At 42.2% G+C, this 25,100-nt stretch overlaps 1 protein-coding gene across 6 annotated transcripts in view; it reads right to left on the bottom strand.

The window, feature by feature from the left end:
• GK (glycerol kinase) overlaps positions 1-25,100 on the bottom strand; it is a 72,397-nt gene that overhangs the window by 20,538 nt on the left and 26,759 nt on the right. For 3 of the 6 annotated variants that reach the window (XM_029930047.1, XM_029930053.1, XM_029930051.1), the window contains exons 5-14: positions 22,929-23,012; positions 19,018-19,094; positions 16,916-17,053; positions 14,145-14,254; positions 13,633-13,699; positions 12,528-12,545; positions 10,767-10,802; positions 10,088-10,155; positions 4,151-4,193; positions 3,593-3,673 (exon numbers count right to left, since the gene is read on the bottom strand). In XM_029930047.1, coding sequence (XP_029785907.1) covers positions 3,593-3,673; positions 4,151-4,193; positions 10,088-10,155; positions 10,767-10,802; positions 12,528-12,545; positions 13,633-13,699; positions 14,145-14,254; positions 16,916-17,053; positions 19,018-19,094; positions 22,929-23,012 — 722 coding nt within the window. The remainder of the gene's footprint in view (positions 1-3,592; positions 3,674-4,150; positions 4,194-10,087; positions 10,156-10,766; positions 10,803-12,527; positions 12,546-13,632; positions 13,700-14,144; positions 14,255-16,915; positions 17,054-19,017; positions 19,095-22,928; positions 23,013-25,100) is intronic. The other 3 variants (XM_029930048.1, XM_029930050.1, XM_029930052.1) reach the window with 3 other exon arrangements.

The raw sequence follows: 25,100 nt of genomic DNA, 5'->3' as shown, positions 1-25,100 counted from the left end.
CAGCGGACACAGAAAACGATAAAATAAGCCAATAAGTATGAAATGCGATTGAGTGGAAAGAAAACAGAACTTATTTCTCCATGTTTAAGAAAAAGGGGAAACGAAAACTTTATTAAGCTCAATGACTGCGTTGGAGATGACAGAGAAAAAGCATGCGAGGTCATCATCATGGGTGGGATGTTCAAATAAATACTAAACAACTACAAACACGATTAGGAAAATATATAGTTAAATAATATCTTAAAAATTTAAAGGCGCTGGGGCATCTGGATGGCTCAGTCAGTTGAGCATCTGACTTTGGCTCAGGTCAAGTTTGAGCTTCAAATCAGAGTCCGCTTTAGATCTTTGGCCTCCCTCTCTCTCTGTTCCTCCTCAGCTCGCGCTCTGTCTCTCTCTCAAAAATTAAAAATAAAAAAAAATGTAAGGGTGCCCCCCAAAGAAATGAAACCCAAAACAACAACAATAGCACAAAGAAATGCATTATGTTGCCTCCAGAGCAGCGGGGGGAGAATGGAAGACTGAAAGGCTTGAGAGACACAGCTATAATTTCAGTTTTTAAAAAAACCAAAGTTCAATTTCAATACCGCAGATTGCCAAGCCTAATGACAATCTGGTCAAATATCTACTCTGGCAGCACTTACAAAAAACGGAACTGGAATTTACTTTTACCAAAGGAGCTTTCTCCTTTGCTCCCCCTTTTTTGTTTGGTTCAATTTTTTACACATCTGTTAATTGAAAAGAAAGAAGATACAGGACAAAAAAAGCCCTAAGCTCCTACCGTTAACGTGTGTGTGTAATTATATGCCGTGGCTCGGACTGCTAGGTTAGGAGACGAAAGTGAGCTGAGGTGCAGGGAAAACAACATGGAACTCAGGAGACGGGAGACGGCCCAATGGTGGCCTAGGTGGCTAGATTTGGATGTCCAGTAACCTGAATTTGCATCCTGGTTCTGCTACTTACTAGCTTTCAAAAGTCACCTTGGCCATGTGACTCCAATTTCACCTCCTACTCTCAAATTCCTTGTGAGGGGGGTAGAGAAGCCGATTGTCACCTGGTCCACTGTACCTCTTGGCTTTAAAACTCTTATGATTCTTTTAAAAAATTACATGAAACAAACTGATAAAGCATATGCCTATTAAGTCTCCAGATGAGGCAAAACTGGAAAAATAATAAAGAGTGAAAAAAGAATCCACACTGTCACAATAGGCTGAAATCACTATCACGAAATTTAACAGGAAGAAGCGAAGACCTGAATTCGGATTAGCAAAAGATCTGCAGGGATGCCCGGCTGGCTCAGTCATTAGAGCATGGGACTCGATCTTGGGGTGTGAGTTCAAGCCTCGCAGTGTGTATAGAGATTACTTAAGGAAACAAGAAAGATCTGCACAAATACAGAACGGAGGGGACTGGGCTGGTAATGAGTCATTTGACAAACAGCCAGATATTTTAATGTCTGCTCCCAGAGCCAATGATATGATGGGGTAATTACACTAAATTAATGAACTCTCAGGTTAGAGTAGCAGAAGCAGGAACAAATCACACATGTAGGTCAGATTACATGTAGAACATTCTATTCCATTCTGGAAGATTCTGACAACTTGGAATGCATCTAATGAAGGGAGTCCAGAACTAGAAAGCATCCATCAGGGCACTGAAGGAGTTTATTCTGGAGCAAGAAGACCCAGAAAAACTGACGGCTGCCTGCTAGTATTTGAAGGCCCTTGACAGCTGAACTAGGTCTAGAGGTAGGGGTGCTAGGAAGAAGCATTTGTGGGTGCTATCTTCAAACAGAGGTCGGAAGGCTGTCGGTGAAGAAAAGAAGGTAAGAGTCTTCATATTGGGAGGGAAGATAAAACCAAGTAAGCCCTATCCCAGAGTCCCTTTCCAGGTCTAAGGCATCAATAATTCTAAATGATTATCTCCATTATAAGAAAAAAATACTCTTTAGAGACTCTCAGCTTACTAAATTGCTACAGGGTAACACTTAGCAGATGGTACATATCCAATGTGCCCAGCGCTGTGCTAATAAGCACATTCCACAGGGGGAAACAGAGCAGTATAGGGTTTGTAGGAATTTAACTTTTGAGAAGTGATAGGATACCGTTATTATTTCCAAATGTATCTATTATCCATAGAAAAGGGGTTGGGGAAGAAAGCATAGTGCTTATGTAGGGAGTGGGCAAGAAAAAAACCCCGCAAATTCTTTGTGCTTTAGGCATAGCAACTAACACAGTGTTTGAAGTAGAAACAGAAGTCTAACATTTGTGACCTAATTACTATCAGATCCTTTAGGAAAGCAGGCTCAGTAAGTCTTCAGATCAATTGTATATTTGTACATTACAAGGGAGCCACTGAAAATGAATTGTGAAGGAACGCTTTTGAGAAATCTATCTAACAGGAGAGGGTGTGGACTGGGTGGGCAAAATGGGTGAAGGGGCAAAGGAAACATGGGCTTCCGGTTATGGAATAATAGGCACAGCATAAGAAATACAGTTAATGACACTGTCATAGTGATGTATACTACCCTTGTGAACACAGTGAAATATATAAGCTGTGAAATCACTAAGTTGTACACGTGAAACTAATGTAACATTGTGTGTCAACTATACTCAAAAAGAAAAAAAAGGGGGGGTGGTGCCTGGCTGGCTCAGTCAGCAGAACACGTGACTCTTGGTTTTGGGGTTGTGAATTTGAGCCCCACATTGAGTGCGGAGAGTACTTAAAAAATAAAAATCTTTAGGGGCACCTGAGTGGCTCAGTAGACTGAGCATCCAACTTCAGCTCAGGTCATGATCTTGCAGTACGTGAGTTCGAGCCCCGCGTCGGGTTCGCTGTGGTCAGCCTGTCTGCGCAGAGCTCACTTCAGGTCCTCTGTCCCCCTCTCTCTGCCTCTCCCCCGCTTGCACTCTTCCCAAAATAAATAAATCTTAAAAAATAAATAAATAAGATATTTAAAAAGGAGTGTATCTGATTTTATAAAGAGAGTACTGCTTCTTTGACCTTATCTATAAAAGTTACTAATGCTCCTAATAGAAACTCCCCATGCCCTCCACACTAGACTGATATATTCCTACTAGAATTTGCAAAAGTGATTGAAACAAATGCTTCCACTGAGAGCATTTCCTTTCTTTCCCACTTTCTCCTCACTTTCTTTTCCACATCAGAATGTGAGACAACATTTATTTTTATGGGGAGACCCATGAAGGGAATTCATTCAGCCCCAGTGGTGCTGCTTAGAACAGCGGGGCACTGTAGTTACAAAACCACAGCGTTTTCCAGCTGACAGAAACAGGGAGACCAAGCGAACACCTGCACTGAACGTCCCGACAGAGAATCTCACACTGCGCCACGCGGCTACGAGGCGCCTCCAGTGACAGGCAAGACATCCAGGAGCCCGCTATCTTCCAGATCTCCTGGGGGTCCTGCTGCCAGCTCGCTGCCAGGTTCCTTCCACCCAACCAAACGCCCAGAGAGAAACTGAGTTTATCACTCTTATCTATGAACATTTACCAGAAAAGCTGTTAGAAAGCACTGTACTTTCACTGGCTTTGACTGCTCGCCACATTACCCACATTGACGGAGACGTACTTACTTCCAACGCATAATACACCGGTTTGTCTCTGCCCAGCTTGTAAGCCACTGTGGTCAGAAGGCCGTGTTCAGAAAACACACACTGTAGGACACAGAAAAATACTTCAGCGGCCAGGAAATTAAAAGGTTGGCAGAAGAATATTTTTAAAAGCTAAGATGACCCAGGTACAACATAATTCAATAAATATGTAACAAATAAAAAATTAATCTTGACAGTTAAAATTACCAGTGTTAATGGCGGGACACTTAAAACAGTATAGAAAGTTTATCCCTTGCTCCAGGTTAGATTTGTATTAAGAATCTGACAAGGTCCGAGTGTAGCTATCCCACCAGCAATTAAAGACACACATATAAAATTCAAAGAACCCAAAATGATTCTTACTAGAGCCACTTAAACTTAGTGATTCTCATCATTTTTATTCAGCTCTACATTAAACCCTAATAAAGATTAAATAAAATCTATGGAATCCTAAGTAACTTAACAGCAAATTATGCTCAAGCACTATATACATGAAGTTAAAGAAAACCTTCAGTAATCTTTTAATGGTAAAAAACCAACCTTACGGCCTGTGTTACACAGTAAGAAGCAGCCTGTCCCATACCTATAGTCAGGGGAAGAATGAAGAGTGTGACAAGTTTATTAAAAACAAATCATGAAACAATAATACAAATCACTTAAAATGACATTTAGCTTAGCATGATAAAAGTCATTATCTTAGTTTTAGAAAAGTTCTAGGGCGCCTGGGTGGCTCAGTCGTTTAAACATCTGGCCTCGGCCTAGGTCATGATCTCATGGTTCGTGGGTTCGGGCCCTGCATCAGGCTCTGTGCTGACAGCTAGCTCAGAGCCTGGACCCTGCTTCAGATTCTGTGTCTCCCTCTCTCTCTGACCTTCCCCTACTCACGCTGTCTCTTTCTCTCTCAAAACTAAAAATAACAACATTAAAAAAAAGAAAAGTTCCAAAAGTTAACGAGCATTATGCACTCCTCTTGGAATAATGTTTTAAAGATAAGTCTAGAAGAAAATGTACTCAGTGAGATCCTATTGGAAAAATGCAAACATGGTATTTAGTGCTTAGTCTTGGCCGGGGACTGTGTTTATAAAATATCACCCGATTCCAACAAATTCTATGTCCAGTCACAGTTACGCTGCTACTAACCCACGTGGAAGGAAGCGTTTCCCTAAGCTGGCTGCTTAGCTGCCTCACTGTACTGTCAGGACGGGAGAAACAGCGCCATCTCCTGGCATGGAGGGGAAGCTAGGTCCAACGTGCGGGGAAGCATCGCTGGACCTCGGCGACAGGAGTGGCACAGAGGCACACATATCCTCTGCAGGACAGGGCATTCCAAACAGGTGGGAGAGATGGAGCCAGAATGGAACACCGCTGACATGGAAAAACGGAGTTTATTTTATGGCAGCCTTATTAGTATAAGCTTCTGGACTCTGCGACAAGGGTGGCACCGAACATGAGTGAGTAGTTATGACTTGTGCCAGGGAGAGAAATAATCCAAACTGATCCCAGTAGGGGTCACAGGGAAACAGTTGGCTGCGACTGTCAACCCTGGCTCTTCACCAACAGTCCTGCCCAAGCCTGGGATTCCCTCCCCACGGGCAACAGGACCTGGCTGCCAGGTTCTTGGACGTTCCAGCAGCGGGGAGAAGGGGGAGTATGCAGTTCAGGGGTGGGCAGAGGGATTCCAGCAGAAGCTACGACCAGTCACCACTAGTCAGCAGACCTTATCAGCTGCGGTTGTTGTGTGGAGCAAATAGAAACTGAGGGCAATTTTTTCCAAAACACATTTTTCCAGGCACCACGGTCATGAATAAGAATTAACCCAAGACCTATCTCTTTTCACTCAAATATATCCTCTGCCTGTACGTGCACAGCTAACACGTTCAGGGAGCACGTGATTAATGAATATCTATATTAGAAGAAAGATTTCATTGGGGTGCCTGGGTGGCTAGATCTGTTAAGCTTCCGACTCTTGATTTCAGCTCAGGTCATGATCCCAGGGTTGTGGGATAGAGCCCTGCATTGGGATTCACACTGAATGCGGAGCCTGCTTAAGATTCTCTCTCGCTCTCTCCCTCTGCCCCTCTCCCCGACTCATGCATTCTCTCTCTCTCTCTCTCTCTCTCTCAAATTAAAAAAGTTTTAAGGGCACCTGGGTGGCTCAGTCGGTTAAGCATCTGACTTTGGCTCAGGTCATGATCTCACAGTTCATGGGTTTGAGCCCCACAACAGGCTCTGTGCTGACAGCTCAGAGCCTGGAGCCTGCTTCAGATTCTAGGTTTCTGTTCTTTTTGCCCCTTTCCCACTCACAGACCCTCTCTCTGTCTCAAAAATAAACAAACATTAAAATATTTTTTTAAATAAAAAATTTTTAAAGATTCTGTTTTAAAGTAATCTCTACATTCAACATGGAGCTCAAACTCACAGCCCCAAGATCAAGAGTCACAGGCTTCTACCAAGTGAGGCAGCCAGGCGCCCCAACGGTTATCCACATTTTTCAAGACACCAGTCAACTAACAGGCAATAATAATTTTCTTCCACAATGCTGAAAAAGCTATACATTTTAAATTAATTTCCTTTAATAAATACTCTGAAAAATGGAAGTTAATGACCAGTTTCATGCTTTTTAAAGAAGAAATCTGTACCAGTTTGGCTCCGATATAAATACTCGGTATAGCAGACAGTAGTGTACAAATGTTAAAGTACCAAATGGCTGCAAAGACTCAAGGTACTTACTAGAAGTGAACTATTAAGTTAGTATACTTAGTAAGTAATTAATGAACATTATCAGTGTATGAAGAGATTCAGCATTCAAAGCAGTACAAAGGCAAATATTTTTCTTAAATTTCATTATTTTTTCTTCCCAGTCACTAAACATATATAGAGCTTTCCGTATTTACGTGGTATGCCTATCCTTTCTGAAGGCTGTACTGTGTCTGAGCAGCCCAGAAAGAGGGCCGACTTTTCTGGCGTTCTGTGACCGAGAAGGTTGCCCGCTGTCCCTCTCAGAGATGGCACCCAGGAGGCAGGGAGGGCCCTGGGCGAGGCTATAAAGGAGGTAAAAGGCCTCCTCCAGACTACTTGATGTCTCTGGGGAGAGAGGGCCTCTATCTTAGGCTTTTGTCCTGAAAAACAAAGTTTAATGTTCAAACAATCCCTGTTCATTTAAGAAAAATTAGAAAATTTGGAAAAGCTGAAAGAAAACTACAATCACCCATCATCTGCTCCTCCACATCAAAACAGACACGGGCTTCCCACCGAATTCTGAGCCGGCTGTCATCGGCTCCCTGCTGAGGTTTGAAGAGACAGACTCAGTCCTCAATTGCACGCCTCTGACCTCAGGACTCCATTCTGCCCATCACTTATCTCTCATTTATTTTACAAATCCCACCTGCTCTCTACTCAGATTCCAAAGAAACATTCTCTGGTCTTGCTCGAACTTAAAAGCACAAACAAACAAAACGCCCCAAACTTGCCCTGGTCTTCTGAGTTAACCAACAGCCTACTCTGCTCGCCATGTCTGGATGGTCATTTTTGCAAAGTTTATTCTGTCTGGCTGTTCCTACTTTCCACCTACCCACGCCTCTTTTGGCCCTGCGCAACCTCGCTTTCATCGTGAGCATTCTACTGATGCTTCATGCTTAAAAGTCACCATGGAAGATCTACTTTCTATGTACAATGGTCGCTTCTCATCCTTAGTCTCCATGACCTTTCTGTAGTATTTTGTTACCGCTGACCAGGCTCCCCTCTTAAGTATCTCTACACTGCATTTCCATATTAAAGAATCATTGCATTCCATTTTTATGAATGTCCCATCCCTGTGTTTCTTACATGTCCCAAGTATTTCCTCTACCTGTATACTTGTTCTTGGTATACCTCCTTCTACTACTTCAAAAATTGCCTCTAAATAGGGGAGATTTAGAATATCATGATACTGAACTCATTCCGTATTTACAGGTGTGTGCAATGTACCACAGACATGTCACAAACAGAAAGTATACTCCTCAGACCCACGTGACTAGACTCAAGGCGTATTTCCTGTCTCTTGTCCCTCTACAGTGCTACAGATATCGCCTACAGCCTCCTTCTCTGTCCCCAACCTTTTTCGTTATCAGGATGCCTACATGGCCTCTTTGCCTTTAGACTCCACACTTTGGTCAAGAACTTCGATGGTATTAATGAATGGCTCTAGTCACTCTGAAACCCAGCTCATAAACCTTCAGAAGTGTCCCACTGCCCAATCAGGAAAAAACTGCTCAGTTTGAAATTTAGGGCATCACGACACGATCCTAGCCTTATTTTCTACCACTGACCTACCTCAATGCTCACTACATCCTCTAAACGAAGTCTTCCATTTCGCTCTTTGCCTATCTGTTCAGTGTTCTGTGCGCTTGCCAATATAGCTTGTTCTTCAAAACACCTCATTATTAACACAGTCTTTTGTGATTTTTCTCCCCTTCCTTTGAAACCCAACAGCAGGCTTTCGAAGTTTTTTTTTTTTTACGGTTTTTATTTATTTTAGAGAGAGAGAGAAAAACAGTATGAAGAGGGAAGGGTCAGAGAGAAAAGGAGACCCAGAATCTGAAGACAAGCTCCAGGCTCTGAGCTAGCTGTCAGCACAGAGCCTGATGCAGCGCTCGAACCCACCAACCAACCGTGAGATCATGACCTGAGCCAAAGTCGGACGCTCAACCCACTGAGCCACCCAGGCGCCCCTTTTGAAGTTTCTGAAATGTAATATGATGAACTGTGTATTTCTGTTCTTCCCCCTCAGGAAGATACATATGGGCCCAGAGATCTGACAATTTGCTATTTCCTGCCTTCAACCTGCAGTAGCTGTAGAGGAACTTGAAAAGCGCCCCCGCCCCCCAAATCCATCATTTCGGGGCTTGGCTGATTAAGGTTGACGTGGGAACGGAGGAGACAGGAGGAAAAGCAGACAGTTTTCTTGGGTGCCTCCCATGTGCTCCACACTCAGTTAGGCACCTGATAAATAGAGTGCATCCGATTTACCAGCATTAGTGCACCTGGCAGAGGGGGAAGGTGGAGGGAGAAAGAGCCTAGTTTTCCACCACTTCTCTTGGCTCTGGATGCAGCTGCCCGGAAGCGAGGATGCAGAGCATGCTCCCAGCCCCACGCTCATTCCAGCTCTCTTGGTCAGACCTTCAGGACACCATGACCTGCAAAGGTTTTTTCATATCTCCTCTCTCCCCTCCAAGAAACACTCTCACACAAATAATGTCACACTCTCACATGGGGACTGCTGACCCTGCTAGGCTACCAAAAATTTAATTAAAAACGCTAGAGACTCCATTATTCACAAAAAAGAACATAACCACTGAGGTTAACACGGTTGAGAGAATCAGGTCATTCTCTAAGGAGATAAGGTTAGGAAAAACATGCACCAAATCTCTACTTCCATCATTGCTTCTGCTGCTTGTCGAATGAGAAACTCCCAAGTACTGAAGTGGGGAAAAAAACACAATGCTAAGAAAACAGCACGGAAAATCCAACAAAAGTATAAGTTTATAGTTATAGTGAGAAAGTCTAAGATAGGAACAGTCTGTTGAAAAATATCGTTTATTTAAAAATATTCTTAACTAAAAAAATTTTTTTTACGTAATCTCTATACCCAACATGGGGCTCAAACTCATGACCCCGAGATCAAAAGTCACATGCTCCACCAAGTGAGACAGCCAGGTGCCCTTAAAAAATATAGATTAAGTCATGGCTCCATCCTCCTCTCCTCTCCGCCATGAATACTTTAATCCAAAACTTAGTTTCTGAATGGAAAATGTATTCAAATTTTATAAATTGAGGTCTTTACAATCCTTACCACTGTGTTTATATATGGCATAACGTATTTTATTTGAAGGAGATAAAGAAAAACAAATGGCAAAATCTTTAAAAAAATTTTTTTTTTACATTTATTTATTTTTGAGAGACAGAGTGTGAGCAGAGGAGGGGCAGAGAGAAGAGACACAGAATCTGAAGCAGGCTCTAGGCTCTGAGCAAGTGTTCAGCACAGAGGCCGATGCGGGGCTGGAGCCCACAAACTGTGAGATCATGACCTGAACTAAAGTTGGACACTCAACTGACTGAGCCATCCAGCTGCCCCCCAAATGGCAAAATCTTTTTTTTTTAATGTTTTATTTATTTTTGATACAGAGACAGAGCATGAGAGGAGGAAGGGCAGAGAAAGGGAGACACAGAATCTGAAGCAGGGTCCAAGCTCTGAGCTAGATGTCAGCACAGAGCCCAACGCGGGGCTCGAACCCACGAACGTGAGATCTGACCTGAGCCGAAGTCGGAGGCTTAACCGACTGAGTCACCCAGGTGCCCCCAAATGGCAAAATCTTAAGGGAACTCTTAAGCTATTGATTTGCAGCCTGGATGAACTTCAACAGATTTTCCTCATTCAAAGCACCAAAGAGAGAAACAAACAAAACACCATTGGTTTTTTTATTTGTTTCTTAAACTCACGTATTTTTGGCTTGTCCATCCTGGAAGCACATCTGTCCCACCAATGCAGCAGACTGGTCCCCCAAACACTGAAGGTACAAGTGACAATAAAGAACACTAAGACAATGTTATTAATTTTTCTTTTAGAACAGCCATAGGATTTATTTTTCCTCTTTTTATCAAAGAATTGTCTTAATTTTTACATTGCTTCTATTTGGTAATTTTTCCATTTCTTTTTCTTTGAATTTATTTAAATGTTTATTTTATTTTATTTTTTTGAGAGAGAGAGACAGAGCAAGAGTGGGGGAGGGGCAGAAAGAAGAGGGAGACACAGAATCTGAAGCAGGCTCCAGGCTGCGAGCTGTCAGCACAGAGCTCAATGCGGGGCTCAGACCCACGAACTGTGAGATCATGACCTGAGCCAAAGCTGGACACTTAACCAACTGAGCCACCCAGGTGCTCCCATTTTCCCATTTCTTAAAACCCCTATAAGATAGTAGGTATGGGAAGGAAGAGTTAGAATTTAGTCAAAAGATTCTCAATGGCTCATAATGTCACGAAAGAATAGGAATCAGCCAATTTTGTGACTTTTACTTGTTTTCCATAGTTTAGGAAGGGGGAGACTGATTCAGATATAGGAAGAAACCCATGACATGGAAGGGGACTAAGGTTGGGGAGGTAGCAGGAAGATGAAACTTACCCCAGATATTGGCACACCTTCCAAGGCCCCAGCTTTCTAATAAAATTTTAAAAAAGTATCATGAATAATCCAAACTATCGTCTCTACTAACATAACTGCAACAGGAATGAACACGAATAGCAACATGCCAGAGCATGTGGGCGGACAAGACAAAGCACGTGGTTCAACTACATATGTGCTTCAGAGACAGATACTAGATGTATTTCTAGAATGACAAGAAGAGACATGGCTTTGGAGAATGGATGTCACACACCGGACTGGGACTCAGGAGATGCGGGCTCTACTCTTGGTTAGTCAGTGTTAAGGCACTGAGCAGGCCGCTGGAACTACTCTTTGCCTCAATTTTTTGATCTACAAAATGGAATCTAGGGAACAAGAAAGTCTAGGTCCGATAGCTCTTTCCTATTACTGCTGTTAGTAAGGAAAATGAAAGCATCCTTTAAAATGAACATATAAAGAGCTATCAAACCGGAATGGAATGTTCTCATTTTGGAAGGCTGTATTTTACCACCTACCCTTCCTACCCAAACTACTCGAGATAAGTAAGAAACACGAGCACTTTGGGGTATTGGGTATTATTTGTTAATATAGCTATATTCTTCAAGTTTAGATAAGCAAGAGTTAAATTTAGGTTACGAAGAACAGTTTTTATTTTGATCAAATATGGCCAGCATTCTGGAACAAAAAATGAGATTTAAGTGGCTGTGTATTTTACAGAACTTATTTTAAAAAATATTCAAATACAAAGTAATTTGTACTGGTTAAGGAATCAGGGGAAAGGAACGGGATCCCTGAAGCAGTGTGATGTACTGGGAAGAGGGCCAAACAAAAGCTCCAGACTGACTGACCCCTTAGTCTGCCATTTGTGAGCCAGTTCTCCCCGCCCCGGAGCTTACGCTTCCCTATCTGTTCGAACGAGGGTAAGAACAGAAGCCGCCTCACACGGCACCAGTGATAAGGAAATAGTAGCATATATTTTTATGCTTTACAAGATAGAAAACATCTTCTAGATGGTGGATATTATTTTCTTTCTTTCACATTTTCTGCTTAATTCAAGACCTGCCATTTTTATGTACTGCATACATTCTTAGAAAATCTGGACCTGGACAATAAGTGTAAATTTGATGAAGAACACAAAGTCAATCTGTAGGAAACCTAGAGGCTATGTATCTTAATATATACTAAGATACTAGAGGAAGCCTTTGCTTATACTATCGGAAGTTATTATCAAACTACCAGCAGGATCTACTAATGTGCATTCAGGCACATAAAGCGCTCTTTTTTCTTCTTCGGGAGGGCTCTCCGGAGGATTCCCGGGAAGGTCCTCTGGTGAAGCATGCAGAAAAAGTGACAGTGCATTTCCAACTAACTAGTCTGAAAGGCTGGTCAAGTTTCGTTTAAGACAGGCATTTCGGACATTTAAAAACTACATCTCATTTCCCCGTTACGCTAAAGCCCAAAGCACATCACAACTGTACTTTGTCACGGGGGAACATCAGAATTTGTCACGTGGGGAAGTTACCTTAGTTGTTTATTTTGAAACACCTCTTTCAGTCTTAGGGGAAACTTAAAAACAAATAGATTTGAATGAGTTTAAAGAAAACCTAAAGCTTGCCTAGAGTTTAGAGTAATTTGGAGTGTCACGGAGATTCTAGAAGAATCTGTTTAGTAAATGGACTTCAATTTGTCTAAAACTAAATGGAAATGCACTGTATCTTTTCCAAATGAATGGGTAGCATAATTGGTGGGCAACCTACTCACCAGGCTATGAGAGATTTTCTACAGTCAGCAAGGGGGAAAAAGGGGGACAGAAGCATAATATTTTAAATGCAAGAGAAAACACTAGGCCAGTAAATGCTTTTTCAACTGTTCTCTAAAACTGTTTCTCAAGAGTAAGTTCTTTTCTCTGACCCAAGTCAGGGTGTAGACAGCTAGGAAATCATCGAAGCACTTTCAGTATAGATGAGCAATGCTTCCCTTAAACAAATTCCACGGTACCTTAGAAGGCTTTGTTATAAACGAAATATTTAAGAAGTCTGCTCATGCTTTATCCAGAGCATTGAGTATTTGACTCAATTTTTATTAACTCTATAAGAGTTTCTCATATTTGTCATGAAATGTCTAAACAATATTTTTTTGCAATTTATCTTAGACCTATTTTTGACTTTTATCATCAATTCTAGATTTTTGTGCTCAAACACCAGTTCAAATCCTCCTGGAGGTTTTTCACCCCTGATGTGTAGTCAGAGATACTCAGTGATAATAAGCACACTTTTTGCTAAAATGACTTTTTCTCTTGGTTTCAGTGAAATCGACAGTAAAATGTGCAATATGGAAACCTGTTTAGTTAGCAATCACAAATCAGAAACAGACCCTTTGCTTTCAGTTTCTTTGCTACAGTTTTTTGGGGGAGGGGGCTGACAAAGAATCTAATATAGAAAACATGGTTTGGCTATTAAAAGAAATTCAACAGGAAAAAGAACACTAAAATGTGAGGACTCCCTCCCATTAATTATAAGCCAACACCACAAGGACTAAACACTTTTTTTCAATTAAAAGAATAAACCAGCTCAAACATTCCCATGCCACCCACTATACTTAGATTATTGCAGTAATACTTTAAAAGTAGAATACTCAAAGAAAAGCCAATTACAGTCTATAAAATGTAAAATAAACTGGTAAGAAGGCTTCTAAAATTTCTAAGTTATTAAACTATTTAAACAGTGCTACAGTCTCATTTTACATGCTACCAACACTTACGGAAAAGTCACAACTCTCAAACTAGGAAACGTAACACAACTGACTTTTGAATTCTGAATGGTTAAGCTTTTTAAAAAATGAAATTGAAAGAACTTTTTTTTTTTACCATTAAGCCATAGATCTCAGAAGAACTCCGAACATTTGGAAGAACTTTCATTGGAATTTCAAAAAATCTGAAAAACAATTAAACACTAGATATTTAACACTATTTTAAATACCTGGGAGCATTTGTATATATTTAGAAGCAAAAATGTAAATAATTATTAGAAAATGGATGTATTGGAGTACAGAGTTAAATAATAAGCCAGTAGAACGTGCGGCTCTTTGACATTCTAACTTGATACAAACAAATCGATAAAAAATAAACAGCGCACAACACACAAAGTACTTTTCTAAAGAAACCTAACCTTCCTAATCCAGACACTTAATCTGGCCTGTCTGTTATATATGCAACAACAACAGTCTCTTGTTCGAATACACAGTAGAGACTTGCATGCTGAATGTTGAAGTACCAACAATGAAAGTTTGGTGCTCTACCGACGTCAGAAAAGAGTAAGATTTACGTAATAAATAGGTAACGTATCTGGCAAGTACTTCTCAGGGCAAAACCCAACTTACTCGCAGAGCTCTTTATCCCACTCCAGAGAATGAATGTTGAAAAGCATCGTCCTACTTGCATTGGTTACATCCGTACAATGGACACCTCCATTGGCCCCTCCTGTCAAACTCTAGACAGAATAAACAGGACATGTTAAATCTGCACTAATTTGCAACTTAAATTACATGTCGTCAAGGGGTGTAATCAGGAGCAGAGTGCAGAAAGCAGGAGACTAGAACGTTCCAACTGTTGAATGTTCAGGTTTCTGGCAGCGTCTCACAGAATTACAATGCGAGCTACATTTGTAATTTTACATTTTCTAGTAGCTGCGTTTAAAAAGTATAGAGAAGCAAGTAAAATTAATTTTAACGATACCATATATTTTATTTCACCCAGTATCTCCAAAATATCCTTTGGATATTTAGATATTATATCCTACTATATTAGAATAAAAAATTCTTTGAGATATTTTACCTATTGATTGGATTTTGGATTTTGTTTTTAAGTAATCTCTAGGCCCAAGGTGGGGATCACACTTACAACCCCCAGATCAAGAGTTGCACACCCTAGTGACTGAGCCAGCCAGGTGCACCAACATTTTACCTATTTAAATATAGTATATATGTTACACTCATAGCACATGTTGATTCAGACTAGCCAGATCTGAAGTTCTCAGAGCCCAAACATAGCTAAGCGGCCACCATATTCACAGAGCTCTAGTCAGTTGGCGGTTAGACAAAAAACCAGTTTTGCTTTCATCTGTTATCTTTGGAAAATGCTGTCTTATCAGATTTGGTCAAATGTAATATATTGACATGTCTGCCTCTTCATTTTTATTTATTTATTTTTTAAATGTTTTTATTTGTTTTTGATACAGAAAGAGACAGAGCATGAGAGGGGGAGGGGCAGAGAGAGAAGGAGACACAGAACCAGAAGCAGGCTCCAGGCTCCGAGCTAGCTGTCAGCCCAGAGCCTGACGTGGGGCTCGAACCCACGAATGGGAGATCTGACCTGAGCCGAAGTCGGAGGCTTAACAGACTGAGCCACCCAGGCACCCAGACATGTCTGCCTCTTCAACATCATCCAGAACTCTGTGTTGCTCTTTGTTTTTGTCTTTGTTTTTTGAGAATAACAATTCTCATTGGGCTGCGCCGACCCAAGCATGTATCCCAAAGGCAGAAGTTTAAATTCTCTAGTGTCCATACCCTCAGAGCTGAGCTGAAAGGAGGACCGCTTTCTTTTGTGTGTGAGCCGTAAGACGGGAGGCAGGAACAGAGTGGAGAAAAGGCATCTCGACATCCCATGAGCAGGTGCTCCTCGGCCCTGCAGCAAAATGCACTCCCTTGTTCCCGGCAGCTCGCAGTTGCCACAGCCTGCCTTACTCTGGTTCCAGGCAACTGACTGTCAGAACTGTGTCAAGTGCGACAGGTGTGTGAAAACGGTGGGCCCTGGCCAAGCAGGGTGAGGGGCGGAGAAGGCGCTGCTTCCTGGGACTGGTTCTGGAACATCTGCTTGGTGGTTGTGGCCAATGAGAATAGGGATAACACTAGCTCTCTAGGATGCTGAAAAAGATAGTCACACGCTTACTGAAGTAATTACAAATAAAAGTATATGTGTGGGATTTGCTTTAAAATGATCTGTGGCGGGGGGCGGGGGTGCGCCTGGGTGGCTCAGTCGGTTAAGCGTCCGACTTCGGCTCAGGTCATGATCTCATGGTTCGTGGGTTCGAGCCCCAAGTCGGGCTCTGTGCTGGTGGCTAGCTCAAAACCTGGAGCCTGTTTCAGATTCTGTGTCTCCCTCTCTCTCTGATCCTCCTCTGCTCACGCTGTCTCTCAAAAATAAATAAAAAAACATTAAAAAAAAAAAATGATCTGTGGGGAGAAAGAGTATGTGAGTGTAGCTGAAACAAGACTGGCCGGAGTTGACTGCTGTTACTGGCCTGCTGTTGTAGGGGTTCATCACGCTATTCCCTCTGCTTTGGGGAGTATGTATTTGAAAATGCCCACAATAAAAATAACAAGAGTACAAAAGACAGAAAGGGAGAGAACATGTCGTTTTAAGATAAATCTGGGAAATGTCTAAAATGTTAGTTTCTACTCCTCTGTGTTCAGCTCAGGTAAAAAGATTATACGCTAAAGTTTCCACTATGATTTTTTATATTATGGCTTGAATAAGAGAGAGCTGTGTGATGCTGAAAGCAAACGATAAAAGTCACACAGATGTTTATCATGTTAAATAGTTGCTTCTTTGAAGAATGACCAGCGGAGGGGTGCCTGGGGGGCTCAGCAGGTTGAGCGTCTGACTCTTGATCTGAGCTCAGGTCATGCTCTCACAGTTGTGGGATTGAGCCCTGTGTCAGGCTCCGTGCTGAGCATGGGGCCTGCTTGAGACTCTCCCTCTCTCTCTCCCTCCGTCCCTCCCCACACTCATGCGAGTGCACACCCACGCACTCTCTCTCTCCGTCTCTCTGAAATAAAAATAAGGAAATGACCAGTGGAAAAGAATATATGACAGGCAAGAGAAAAAGACTACCTAAATTGCTAGTTACTAATTACTTAAATTACTTTTCCTAAAGATAATAGACATGAGACATGTCTTTGGTGATCATCCTCCATCTTTACTGAAATGAAGCGAGAAAAAATGAGGAGGAAGTAAGGAAAAATGCCTCTTAAATGGAGGCTGAAATGTTAATTCTGCCAACTAAAATGTTTGAACTCTTCTTAATAGAACACACACAGTCTAAAAAATTTCTGATGAGCTTTCTTCATACATACATCATACTTAAACATACCCAAATGAGCCAGGAGTCAATGGTCCCAAAAAGAGCTCTATCTTCTTCAACAGCCTTTTGAACTTTTCTCACATTGTCAAGGAGCCAACGAAGTTTCACAGCACTGAAGTAAGTGCTAAGTGGAAGGCCTGTCTTGGACTAAAAACAGGTATGAGGTTCAGCTAGCAAAGTCAATCCCTAACAGTTTAAAACAAGACACCAAACCCCAAAAAGCTCAACAAATCACAAAATAATCAATGGCGCTAAAGCCGAGCCCAGGGTATTATGGATAAAAATACTTTTCCTAGCTGTGGCATGGGAAAGTGTGTTCACGAACAAAGATCAGTGTGATATGTTTGCAGTTCAAAGAGCATCCACGTTGCAAGGTAAAGAGAAAATTAAATGACACAATACCCTGTAATCTAGATAATGAACACGTAGATGTTAGCTTTTGTGATGAGTACTATATGCAGAACCTAGTCCAAAATTCGGCATTTCACTTTGACATTTTAAACTATTAAATATCAGAGACTACATCAGATCATAAACTAATGACCACACCAGAAAATTGTTTTAAAACATAGAAGACTTAACAACAATATACTTATGTGTGTAAAAATATATATTATGAACAAATATATATTTACACACACATATATACATAGTCAAATAACATAACATAAAGTAAGTGGAGAATAAAGTAGAGCTCAAAGGACATGCCAGATGAAAGCAACACTGAGTTGTTCTAGAAGAAAGTAGTTGCCTCAACTCAGCGAGTACACTGGACAGACACGGTGGACTGAGTAAAGGATAAAGGGTAAATGCAGTGGACATACTGGCTTATCAGTATTCCTTTAGAATGGATCAGTCCAACACCTGTTTTTGTTAGCATATTAAATACCAGACTTATTTATAATGGCTAGTGAAAGTGGTAAAGAAGATATGTACGTCAAAATAATGCAACTATCTTGCCCCTCCCCTAATCCTTGGTCTCCTCATTTATCACCTAAGTACAGAAAATTCAATCCAAACCATTTACTACTTTGATGCACCCCGTAAGTTAAGACTCTTCACTCATGGTTTTCTAGCTTTCCTAGGAAAAAAAAAATCAATGCTCAAAAATAACGAAAGGAAATAATTTATGGGATTATTTCTCTTTGAAGGACCAAGGATCATCCCACAAAGCCAACAGTGAGGTAGTCCATAATATTTCATTGTTTTGACTTTGGTAGGAAGTATAAAAGTTGCCTAAAATGGCACTGAAGAGAAAAACATGCATCCCTTGAAGCAAAGTAACTGGAGGTAGGGGTGAGGGCTGGGCAGGGTGACAAAGAGGAACAGAATAGGAAATGGGTAAGGGTATATTCAGGACCAGCCTGAAGTTACTCGGGCGGGTGAGGGTAGGGAATGGTCTGTTCAATTGCTACAATTAATGGGATCTGAACGCTAGTTTCAGAACCAAGAACTACTGTCCTAAGAGTCCCACTGACAAATAAATATAAAGGGGATAAACCAAAACAACAACAACGACAACAACAGAACTTCTTTTGGAGGCTAGGAGAAGTTGGCCTTGACCTTGCTAAGGCAAATACCTTGATGGCTTGAAAAAATTCTCTCTCCCTTCATTTATCTGAAGAGAGCTCTATATACGGACTGAAATTTAGGCAATTTTTAAAAGCTTCCTTTATGCGAAGAAAGTGGAAGAGGAGTTCGGTGAGGAGTTGGAGTGACTTTTACTTTGTCTCTCTGAATCCAGATGCCTAACTCTGAAGCATCCAGAACTTTCTTTGACAGACAGCAGAAACCAAGAAGGACAGATTTAGAAAGCAGGGTTGAATTCTAGGAAGAAGCACACCTTTGGAAATGTGGTGTAAGTCACTAGGACACTTTATAATCCCCTTCAGCCTATCACCCTCGGAATATGAAACCTCTAATCCACCACAGGGCAAGAAGACAGAAAGTTAAATATGAGTTGCCTTCAATTATCTGCAGGTTGTCTATAAAATGTATTAAATAACTACTGTGTGATAGGATGTAGGGCCTGAATAGGCGTTCAGGTGAAATCTCTAAACCCTTTTTTTAAACACGCATTCTTACAGTATACTTTTGAAGACATCTCTTACCTTGACAAAGTTATTATTTCCTGGAATTCTTTTACTAAGATTCTCAACGGTAGACTGGGTTCTTAGATCAAGCCACACTATAGACCAAAATATAATAATATATATGAAAAACTTCATTTAAAAAATCAGATCTTAATGAAATCACTGTCAAGGATAGGAGATTGATTAGTTTCCATAAGTAATTAAAATGCTAGAGCTTTAAAAAGATAGAAATTAGAAAATTAGAAATGAATGGGCATATTGTTAGAAAAAAGAATAAATTTATGAGGAAGAATTGAAAGGTTTTATGCAAAATTACAGACCAAGTTAGAACAATACAAACCTTAGGGCCCTATTTTGTGTGTATCCTTTTTATAAGAAAAAAACCACGATGAAAAAATGTTTTGGATAAGCATTTTCTAAGAATACACGAGTACAGAGAAAATCTAAAGGCTCATCACGCTAGTCACCAGGGCAGAATTTGCAACTCAGGATCACTGGACTGTATATAAAACAGGTATCTTAGAAAACTTGGGGGCAATCTGTGACAAAGTAGAGCACCTGGTACCATTTATTGGAGGAAAAAGTAAGATTCAGTCTCTCACCTATGAAATGCTTATTTACATCAAACTCTTCCATTTCTGAAGTAGGCTACAAGCCAGAATCATTAAAAGAATTGTTTAAAGGTCACCATTCGTGCCCGTGCTAGATTGTAAAAAAATCTATTTTCAGAGATCAACATTATTTGTAGTAAATAACTACTGTCCACTTTCTGACCCTCTAGGAGAAAATATTTCTGTTCTGCTTCCTGACAGAAGGCCTGAGAAAGAGAAGGTATCAAATAGTACATAAGGCAACTATGAAGGGTATGCTTTATGCAGGTACGCAGAGTGTTGTCAGATTTAAGTTTCGTACTTAAACTTCTATCACTTTTCATTGGTGAGTGGTCACTTGGTATTTTTAGGCACTGACTGTGCTCAGATGCCTCGTGACAAGGCTCAGGCCTGTAGTGTATTTAAAGGGCACTGGGGAAGGGAAGCCAGGCTTGCCCACGACACACGCCAAGGCTGGCCACTCGTGGCATAGTTTGGTCCACCCTGAACTAGCCCATTCTTCTCTCTTCATTTAAAAACCACGGTTTTGGGGCGCCTGGGTGGCTCAGTCAGTTGTGCGTCCGGCTTCGGCTCAGGTCATGATCTCATGGTTCGTGGGTTCCAGCCCCGCATCGGGCTCTGTGCTGACAGCTAGCTGAGAACCTGGAGCCTGCTTCAGATTCTGTGTCTCCCTCTCTCTCTCTCTGACCCTCCTCTATTCGTGCTGTCTCTCTCTGTCTCTCAAAAATAAATAAAAAAAAAATAAAAACCAGGGTTTTTCTCCCCCTGAAAAAAATGATAAAAACCAGTTCTTTTCTGTGGCGAATTCTAATCTGCTCTTTCTAATCACTTAAGGTGTCATTTCCCTCACTGAGGGCTGTCTGAGTTTGATTTTGACCGGTGGCTACCTCAGGACCATAGACTGGTTTCTATGGGTGTGAAAAGCAGCAAGAACAGGCTTGTCACCACCAAGGAAACAGGAGGCAGAGAGGAAGACGGGGGTCGGGGGGGGGGGAATACGTGGCCTAGAGGGCACACCTGCATCTGCTGCCCACCATGCTTTCCTCTCGCTCCCCAGAGCAGTATCTCGAACTCTCTTTAGCAAATCGTCTCCCCTCATCCTCAGCTGTGCAGTCTGCCTGAGAGGCGACCGTGCTCCCAGCTCTCGGAGCACGTCCACGTCCCAGGGACTGGCTCAGCAGAGAGGCCCAAGGGAGATGTGTGCTCAGCCTGCTGGAGTCCCTTCTCCGCAACCCTACTCGGCGGTGTGTGGCCGGGCCTGCGGCCCCCATGAAGCATGAGCCGAATCGGCCACGGCTGGAGCTGTCCCAAGAGAAGACAGGCTCGAGGGACATCCAGCTCATACTGTCTGAGTCTGGAATCAAACAGCACCTGAACTAATAAGCTACTCGTGCAGTGCTGGTTCCCTGAGCAAAAGAACGTCTTGTGCTTTTTAAAGCTTTATTTAGTTTGGGTTGAGTTCCCCAGTACTTGCACGGTGACGGATGCAGCCACGTGGAGCTGGCAAGAACTGCCATGTCCAGGGACCGAGGTAGCCCACCCTTCACAGAGCGGCGGGACTGCAGGACTCTGACAAACGTTGACCTTCCTCAGAAGCAAGCAGCCCCAGGAATAAGTGGGCAAAGGAGAGGAATTCGAGAGAGAGGTTTTGAGTCTGTGAATTCACAGACACATCTCAATTCTCAGTGGTTCAAGCTCCAGTAGGCTGGGGGTTTAAAATCAACTGAGTGTGTTTCACCTACTTCCTTTCAAAAAATGAAAGAGGATGGATTAGAACGGAAAATAGCAGAGTTCACGGAACTCAGTAAGGTAGGTATTGTGAAACTGTTGTTTTAGTTATGAGAGTTTGATGAATCATCATGTAAAATGCATTTCTTATCAAGGGACATGAACGAAGCACATGAAAGTCATTGTTGGAGGCTGGTGAATGACTCAGAGCCTTCTAGATGAGTGCTTTTCTGTATTTAATGCAAATAATCACTGGGGAACTTAAAGATGGACCCCATTCCCAGAAATTCTAGGATAGTAAGTCCAGGGAGGGATCCCAGAAATAGGCCTTTTAAATACATGCCTCCCCCCCTCCTTTAAAAAACACTGCTAGACTCCACAGCCGTGGTTCTTACCCAGAAAGCACATCAGAACCATCTGGAAAAATGTGAATTCACACATTCCAAGCTCTTTGGTTGCAGATGTACACAAGGAAGGCCCTAGTCTTTGTACTTTCATTGTCAACACCCCCAAGTTACTCAGTACTATACTAGAACTTGAGAGCCTCTTTTCTAGGGCCAGGTCTTTAGGATATGGAACTTGTTCCAATTATTTCTCTAAAAACAAAACGACAGAGGGGCGCCTGGGTGGCTCAGTCAGTTAAGCATCTTACTTCGGCTCAGGTCATGATCTTATGGTTTGTGAGTTTGAGCCCTGCATCGGACTCTATGCTGACAGCTTGGAGCCTGGAACCTGCTTCGGATTCTGTGTCTCATTTGCTCTCTGCCCCTCCCCGACTTGTGCTCGGTCTCTCTCTGTCTCTCAAATATAAATAAATGTAAAGAAAAATTTTTTTAAGAAAACAAGCAAAAACAAAACAACAGATAAATTGACGACCAGGGCCCTGAGGCCCAGTGGCCCTGTGACTCTCTTGTTCCTTGACAAGGAGCACTTAAGTAACTGGGCACTTTCCTCCTCACTTGAGAGCTTCAGAAGATCCAAAGTGGAATCCCCAGAATCAGCCTCACACCAAAAAGAGTCAAAACACTGGACCTGAAATCAGAGACCAAAGTTGCTTGTCTTCTGACTTTGCCACCAATAAGCTACGTGACTCAAGCGAGTCATGTTACCCTTTGTGGCCTGGATTTCCTGAATATAAAACAAGGCAGTTGGAGTCGATGGTCTCTGCAGTTCCTCTCCTGCCATTATTCCATGATCACAGAAGGCTGGCAGGTTCACTTTGTTTTTATAGCCCAAGAGTTTAAGGTAATTAGAATACATGGAATGAATTAGTACAAGTGCCAAAGAGAAAAAATGTCAGTGGTTGATATGCTACCAAACAAATCACAAATGCTCAGAATTAATTGAATTAAGAACAAAAAAAATTAGAAAACTCATTAAAGAAGCTAAGATGGCAGAATTAGATTGGCAGAATAAGAGACCAAAAGCCAGAGAGAAAGCCCCAAGCTGAAGGACTAAGTCCCCTGTGGAGGTCATTTCTGAGAACAATCAAAAGAAGTGCCAGATCCAGGTCCAGCAGCGGTGGTCAATTTGCCCCGTCAGGTCTGGGTCGGAAGGCCGGGAAGGGAGCAGGAGCCAGAGCAGCAATACCTGAGGAAGTCCCAGCAGCTGGAATCGAAGAGCCAGAGGGGAAAACGGCACCCGGATCTGAAGGGCCAGGAGAAACTGGAGCGGCTGGAGCATTAGGAGAAATAATGGCAGTTCATGCTAGAGGTGGCCAGATTCAAGGTCTGTGTTCTCTTGCTGACCACTTAGAAATTGTAGACCACTTGGGCAAGTGCATCAGAACGAACATTTTCTATGCATGTGAGCGTAGAAAAGGAAAAGGAAGAGACGTGGCGTAGAAGGGAAACCAAGGCAGTCCGGTCAGAGTCTCTGGTTTGGTGGACCGCATCCATGAGGACAAAGACCTGGTAAGTACGTGCTTCTTGCTCAGGATGACTCTTCCCTACCTGGCCACGTGTCTGCATCCTAGTTAGAAAAGTGGCCCAGCTGGTCATTGACTGCTTGCCCAACCAGTAAACTGAAAGGCTGTGCGATGTAGTGAGTGATCATTCCTCACAAAGGAAGGCTGAGGAGTGAGCCACAATCGCTGTTGGGTCAATCTATAGGAAGACGTGAAAAGACTGCTTTGGGAAGTCATGGCTCCAAGAAAGCAGTTCCCCGGGAGGCTGGCAGGAGGGGAGCCCACCACCACAAACAGGAGAGGCATGTCTGGAGGGCACAGGGAATGGCTAAGTTCCAAAGTGATATGGGAAAAAAATAAGAAGGAAAATAGATCGTAGGGAGTCCCAAACACTATAGAGCCTGCTTCTATGAGGCATGTCCCTTATTTAGACCACATAAATCTGACTCAAATGGTTCAAATCATCAAATAAATAAGTTAAAAAAACCACCCCAGCTTGATGTCATAAACTTTCATTTGTATTAAATGAAGTTGCATCCAATATATGTCTGTTAGATTTCGTCAGGTCTGAACAACAAAGTTTGCGGAGTGAAGAGAAATGTGGTCACCCCACTGCCCACGGACCGGGGTTAGTCAGGGGATGCAGTAACAGCACAGAGGAAGAGATGACTTTCCGAATGTTTAGAAGCGTGCATCAGTTTGAGTTTGTCATTGTAATAGAAGGGAAAAGTGCCTAAGAAAAAATTTCGAAATTAACTAGAAACAATGTGAATTATATTCAGTTGACTAGAAGCAAAGGCAAACAGTACATCTCTGAGGTGGTTACTACGAGGGTGCAAGAAGCTACAGGCCCCCCAACCCCCACCGGGGAGGGAGATGACAGCAGGCTCTGGGTTATGGAGCGCACCCTGAGCAAGGACTTCTGGCAGTTCCACAAAGTGTTACTGGGCTGTCTCCTCCAGAGATAAATATCAGTAAATTGAATAAACAGATTGAATTGCTATGTGTTACCACTGGCCAAAAGTTAAGCTATTAATTAAGCTGGGAAAGAGGTTACTTGCAAAGGAGAAGAGAATGTAATCGATGACTGTCCTTCCCCTGACCAGTTTCAGAAGTCCCTGGGGCCAAAAGAAAAATGTGGGGGGAGGGGCTTAAGACATATATATGCCACAATGTGGGGGGCTGAACCTATTTCGGCTCTTAGGTGTATAAACGCCAGGATGCCAATGATTGCGACAAGCATGTGTGATCCAGGTAGGCTCTGGATGTCCCCTAAGAACACCTGTCATGTATAAATCAATCATTACCTCTGGCATTCCTGGGTGAAAAAGACTACAGCCAATTCCAAACAGTGGCCATGGCTAACACTTACTGAAGCCTTCTTTTCTGCCAGGCACTACTGTAAGTACCCTACATGGATTGGCTCATTGATCTTTACCTCACCCTCAGAAGTCCACACTTTTCACTTCTCTAGTCTGTCGAGGGAAGGCACAGAACGGTAGAAGTGGAAAAGCCAGGATTAGAACCCAGAGTCTGAATGCAGCATGAAACCCCTACAACAAACGTAAGCCAGGATGAATTTAAAGTCTTCAAAGGAATATAAAGAAACAGTAAAGATCAGAAACCTCAAAGTTGAAATCAAATTCAGTTTCCTTTGAAACTGGCCCAGGGTTGAAGAGTTTAATAATGACAACAGCACTACTTTCTTTTACCCCAAATGAAGAAAATAGAAGGCATTCAAAAAAACCTTGTAAGAAAGAACTGGACTGAAGGAGAAATGAAGTAGATTTTGATAAAGCTGAATATTTCAGGTTTGACAAAAGTAAAAAAAAACCTGCTCCTTTCCAAAGCAAAAC

The sequence above is a fragment of the Suricata suricatta genome, chromosome X (genome assembly GCF_006229205.1).
Source record: "Suricata suricatta isolate VVHF042 chromosome X, meerkat_22Aug2017_6uvM2_HiC, whole genome shotgun sequence".
NCBI lineage: Eukaryota > Metazoa > Chordata > Mammalia > Carnivora > Herpestidae > Suricata > Suricata suricatta.
The sequence above is the reverse complement of the archived record's forward strand: the minus strand, read 5'-3'. Positions and strand labels throughout refer to the sequence as shown.